Source organism: Rhagoletis pomonella, unplaced genomic scaffold, assembly GCF_013731165.1.
Source record: "Rhagoletis pomonella isolate Grant_MI unplaced genomic scaffold, Rhpom_1.0 Rhpom_scaffold_00011, whole genome shotgun sequence".
Classification (NCBI taxonomy): domain Eukaryota; kingdom Metazoa; phylum Arthropoda; class Insecta; order Diptera; family Tephritidae; genus Rhagoletis; species Rhagoletis pomonella.
In genome coordinates this window covers 23987032-23993041 of record NW_023458565.1, presented here as the reverse complement: position 1 = coordinate 23993041, position 6010 = coordinate 23987032, and the positions used below count along the sequence as shown (strand labels likewise).

The 6010-nt window shown below is 37.0% G+C and overlaps 1 protein-coding gene across 1 annotated transcript; it reads right to left on the bottom strand.

Moving 5' to 3' along the window:
• Positions 1–6: 6 nt before the first annotated feature.
• On the bottom strand, positions 7–2175 carry LOC118746870 (ataxin-2 homolog). Its single transcript, XM_036480832.1, has 3 exons — positions 2087–2175; positions 1260–2013; positions 7–1192 (listed from the first exon to the last, which is right to left on the bottom strand). The coding sequence occupies exons 1-3, from the start codon at positions 2173–2175 to the stop codon at positions 161–163; spliced, it is 1875 nt and encodes a 624-aa protein (XP_036336725.1). The 3' UTR covers positions 7–160.
• Positions 2176–6010: the final 3835 nt, after the last annotated feature.

Genomic DNA, 6010 nt, shown 5'->3' with positions numbered 1-6010 from the left:
CTGCGCTGTACCCTTGTCTTTTATTCTTCTTCTATCACTTCAACGCCCCCACCGCCACGTTTCCTTTTCCACATTCCGCCTATGCAATTTCCGCAATTTCGATGCCCTCTACTGTGGAACTTGCAACAGCAACATGTTGCAGCTACTGCTGCTGCTGCTGCTATGTTGCAGTTGTGGGCGCACAAATTTTGCAGTCTTTACTATTGCAATTGCAGTTGCAAGTGTTGCCATCAGCGGCTGTGGTTGGTGTACGCGAGCGCGGTGACGTCGCTTCGGGTGGATAGCAATCCATTGCCACTAGGCTGTTACGGCTGCTGTTGCGCTCTACAGCGCCGGCAGTGGTCGCCAGATTGCAGCTGCTACTTTTGAGCGATTGCAGCGATGTTGTAGGTGTAGCGCTTTCGGCAACAATGCTGTCCAGCAGCAATTGCTGTTGCTGCTGTTGGTATAAACGCTGCTGTTGCTGCTGCTGCTGGTGCTGCTGGTGGTGATGATGATGATGATGGTGGTGGTGGTGGTGGAGGTAGCTACCAATGGGCACAGTCACCGACAATGGCGGCGTTGGTATGCGCTCAATTGTGGTGGGTGTGGCTGTGGGCGAAACGCCGATGGTAGTCAACAGTTGAGTGCTGGGCGCTAAGCCGGCGGTGATTGAAGGTGGCGTGGACGATTGCAATGAATTGGCGCCATAACTGCAGGCGGTCGTTTTCAATGTTGACGCCGTTGATATTGGCATGGTTGGTAAGGGCGCCGACGATAGCGATGAAGCCGATGAAGATGTGGATGCCGAAGGCGATATGGCTGTCGGTGCAGCGTTCGCACCACCAGTTGCGGACGCTATCGATGACGCTGAGGACGATGCTGATGCGGGCATGGACGATATCGACGCGGACGATGCGAGTGAGGAGCACGCTGACGTGGAAGAGGATGATGATGACAGCGCTGTAGGCGATTTGGGTGAGCTTTTGCGCGAGAAAAGCTTTGTGATCACGTTTGGCTTTGACTTGTGTTGTTGCTGCTGCGCCTGCGGCTGTGTATGCGCGACAGTCGAACTGCTTGGCACCGCGTATAGCGTCGTATTGGAACCGCTGAGCGCCGAAAGCGCACTGAAGTTGTAGGATGATTGTTCTGGAACGTCTTTTATGGTTTTATTCGGCGGTGGCTTGATGTAGGAACGCGTTATTTCCGATTGCTGGTAGAAGAGGAAATTCCAAATTAGGAATTTGATAAAAAAAAACATATGCAGCATTGTAACCAACCTGATAGCTTGCGCGTATTTGCAAGCTGCGATCCTGACCCCATTCGCTGTCCGGCAGCGGCACATGATGTGGGCAGCGCGGCGTCAGCTGTTGCTTCAGCTGCTTCGCTTGCTGATAGTGCTGATGGTGATCGATGCTGCGACTATTGCAGGAACTATTGCTGCCACAGGAACTGGCCGTTATGCTGCTGTTGGCGCCATAGCCGCCAGCACCACCACTCCCGCTACCCTTGTTGCCGTACTTGAGCGTAGCCGCCTCGATGCCACCGCGCATGAAATTGCTGCTACTATTGCTGTTGCTAATACTTGTATTGCTGCTGCGTGTTGGCATGTTGCCGTTGCGCACGCTACTCCCGCTACCACCGCCATTGCGGCCCGCTGACCGCTGCTGCTGCTGCTGCTGCTGCTGTTCTTGTTGTTGCGCTGACATGCGCTGGTAATGTTGCTGGTTATGGTTTAGTTGTAGTTGTTGTTGGTAATGGTGATGATGCTGTTGCTGTTGCTGCTGATGGTGGGAATGTTGATTGTGATGTTCTTGATGTAATATTTGTTGTTGTTGTTGTTGTTGTTGTTGTTGTTGTTGTTGTTGTTGCTGCTGCTGATGATTACTACTGCCACTACCGTTGGCAGTGGCCATACAACTGCTCGAGCAGCTGCTACTGCTAGTGTTGTTGCTACGGATCACAGTTTCGCTACGTACTAAAATCTCTCGCGCCGGCAGCGTATCCACGCGCATTCTACAGCTATATTGCCCTCTGTGGAAAGGAAAAAGGATATGGCTAAGTATTTTGTGATCGTAAAAAGTTGATGAATGATTAGTCATTTTACCTGTCGTCCGGTGGTGAGTTAAGTGTTGTGCGGGTCGGAACGCCGAGCCGCTCCATTCCCGCGTAGCCGGCAGTCTGTACCGATAGCATCTGCAAGGAGAGCAAAGGAAAAGAGCGAGGTTAGTATTTTCGCAGAAATAACAGATTTTGGAAAGATAAATATTGTTTATAATCCTCTATTCTTAATATTTAAATGTATAAAAGAGTTTAAGTTGTGCATAAAAATGAAATCATTTCATTACATTTTATTTCGTTTAAGTTTATGTAATTCAATTCCATAAATCTAATTTTATTTAATTTTTATTAGATCATATTATGTCGTATTCTAATTTATTTTATAACATTCATTATGATTAATTTAATTTTATTTTGTTTAATTTAATTTAAATATTTGTTTACCTTTTATTGCTTAATTTAATTTAATTGACTTGAATTTTATTTAACTTAGTTAAATTTAATTTATTTTTTTCATATATTTGGTTTAATTTAATGAAATTTTTTCCTTACTTTCCTTTTTTGAATTTTCTTTTAGGTTAATTTGTTTTATTTAATTCAATTTTAATTTCTTTGATCTTACTTTATTTAATTTTACGTACTTTACTTTGTTTTATTTAATTTAATTTTGTTTTATTTTATTTTATTTTGTTTTATTTTATTTTATTTTATTTTATTTTGTTTTATTTTATTTTATTTTATTTTATTTTATTTTATTTTATTTTATTTTATTTTATTTTATTTTATTTTATTTTATTTTATTTTATTTTATTTATTTAATTTAATTTAATTTAATTTAATTTAATTTAATTTAATTTAATTTAATTTAATTTAATTTAATTTAATTTAATTTAATTTAGTTTAATTTAATTTAATTTAATTTAATTTAATTTAATTTAATCTAATTTAATTTAATTTAATTTAATTTTATTTTATTTTATTGTATCTTGTTTTATTTCATTTTATTTTATTTTATTTTGTTTCATTTAAATTTTTTACTAATTTTACTTTATTTTACTTTATTTTGTTTTATCTTTATTTATTTTATCTTATTTTATTTTATTTTATTTTGTTTTATTTTACATTATTTTTTTAATTTTATTTTATTTCTTTAATTTAATTTTATTCAAATGAAAATATCTTCTAAGCTTTAAAAAAGAATTAAAACCCAATTAAGTAGGTACTTGTACGAAAACTTTGCGAACCTCACTTTTCTCCACACACCTGAAAGTAAACTACCTTACTCGCGAACAAACAGTAAACCTTTAAATGCACACAACAAATAGTAGCTACAGAAAACATACAAATCTACCACATACATGGATATAGTACACACATTCACAAATACGAATTGCAGCAAATGAGAATAACACGTTCACCAGTTGTTGTTTTTGCTTTTTCTTAAGTATTTTTATAATTATTATTTTTTTTTACTTTATTTTTCTTGGCTGCAGACTGAGTGTCTGTGAAGACAACGACTACGACTACGACGACCACGACCACGACTTTAACGTTGTTTGTCGGTTATTACTATTCCTGTTTGTCTTTCTGACTGACTGACTGCGTCTGATTGCGCCTTCCTACACACTTATACATAAATATTTATGTATTTCTTTAGCTATTTGTTTTTTTTGTGTGTGTGAATTTTTCGTCTTTTATTTGTCTGTCTGGCAACTGCATTACAACGGGAATACGACTGTATAAACAGACATACATACATATAAATATGTACATATACATATCTATATATGTATGTGCTTGCGTAGCATCTCTAGTGAGTAGTAGTCACTTTGTCTGTCTGTCGGTTGCAGTTGCTATTATTGTTTTTGTTCGTCTTTCAACTTGCTTGCTGTCAACTAAGAAAAGCAGACAGACGACAGCACGTTGACGTTACATTTGCCTCAGTTGGCGTTAGGCCAAGAATGACAACAACAACAACAACAACAATTAGAAAACAAATAAAAACTGTAAAATATAAAGCCAAAAAATAAGTAGTAAAAGCAAAAACAAACAAGTCGGAAATAGTGCAATTTTTGAAGTAGGAAATGTACATAAATAAATATAAGTATGTATATGTGCTCATACATATATATTTACATATATACAAGAGATGCCCACGCCTGCATGTACTTTTGGATATGATGCCTGTTATTGACGCAAAAGCGCATACCTGCAGACACAAATAGGTGCAAAGAAATATATGTGCATACAAATATACATACATATATACACTATGTGCAAAAGTGGACACCTTTTAAATCTTTTTGAAAAACTGAAGTTTAGTGGCAACATGAGATTCGGTGTATTATTTAACGGGTACTGCTTTATTTTTGAGCATTTTTTTAAAAACATAGTTTCGTACGTTGTTGAACCATTAACAATAAAAAAATAATAATTGTTTCAAAGCGCAGTGAAGCACACTGGGTAAGTAAAAGTTTTTTTGTAAAAAAAAAATTGAATGATTCCGAAAAAATCTTGGCAGATCTCGAAAAATAAAACTTGGGTAATACCAAGAAGTCACAAAAAACTCAGGAAAATCTCGATATAATCATAAAATAAATGCTTGAAGGATTCTAAGAAGTCTAAAAAAAAATCAGCAAAAACTGCGAAAAATTCTGAAAAGTTTCCGAAAACTTCAAAAAAGTAAGACAGTAATAACTCAGAAAAACTCCGTGGCGTCCTTAACGGTCCCGAAAAAATGCCGAGGAAATCTGAAAAATTTTGCAAAATATCCCAAAAGATTACAAGAAATCCAACCAGATCCCCACAAGACTAAAGCATGGTAAATTGAAAATCGTGGTCGAACCATACATACAAAGTTTCATCAGAAAAGTCTTCATACGCGATATATGTATGCAAAGTAAAGAATTTTGTTTTATATTTAACTATACTATATACCCACACATAGATATACTAAATTTAGTGCAAATAAAATATAAAAGTCCACCAAAAGTCAACCCATAATGTTGCGCTTAACGGCAAAAATACAAACGAAAAAAATAAAAATAAAATAAAAAATGACGCAAATAAATAATTTAAATAGCAGTCAGTCACCAGTGCCCAGCAAAGCAACGCGAGAGTGTGTGGCGAATTCATGAATGAAAAACTTTTTCGCAAAATGAAAGGAAATACCATTAATATTAAATTAAGAATAAATAAAAAAATGACCAAAAATTAATGGCAAAATAAATAAATAATGAAACAAATTCATTGCAGCATTCTTTGCAAAATTAGAAATTGTTCTTGCTGTGTTGAAATGCCATTAGTGGCAAGATTGTAGAAGGAGTATGGCTAATTTTTATTTTATTTTACTTCGAATTCTCAATCGGGTAACCTCTACTAAAAATTACAAACGAAGGTAGCCAACTTTTGGTTGCAATGCGACTGCATCGCCTATGGCAACACAGCGCATGTTTCTGATTTCGCAATTCCTGGTTTGTTTACCTATTCGCTGTGCTTCAACGAATTTAGCTGTTTTTTTTTTTCGTTTCTGTTTTAGTTTCTTCACTGCACACCTTGGTGTACAACTCTGTCTGCGCTCTCGACGGTCAACCACCAGCCGCCGCAGTTGGCTAACCAATTTTCAGACAAGTTGCTAGACAGCCAAACAAGTAGATAGCCACCATGTCGGATCATGCGACCGCTATTGTGCCATAGAGTTAGCACAGCACAGCACAGCACAGCTGTGGGCAGACATAACAAAATACCTTAACCCTCTGTACACACCGCGTCTGACTGTGGCTGTGCCTTCACAAATTTTTTGCAATGACTGCTACTTTGGTTATTTACGCTATGCTCTGACGGTGGCCGTGCTAACTCTGCTGGTGATGGTGGTTCATCCGTTGTTGACTAGGCATTTACGTATTTAATTTTGTTTATTTTAATTTTATGTTTTGAATGTCTGCATTCTCCGCCGCTGTTTTTATTTTTT

Excerpts from the sequence above, each read along its gene's own strand:
- LOC118746870 (XM_036480832.1), bottom strand. The coding sequence starts at position 2,175 with ATGCTATCGGTACAGACTGCCGGCTACGCGGGAATGGAGCGGCTCGGC. Across the intron at positions 2,014-2,086 it reads AACTCACCACCGGACGACAG|AGGGCAATATAGCTGTAGAA; the intron begins GTAAAATGACTA and ends TCCTTTCCACAG. Across the intron at positions 1,193-1,259 it reads AAATACGCGCAAGCTATCAG|CAATCGGAAATAACGCGTTC; the intron begins GTTGGTTACAAT and ends CTCTTCTACCAG.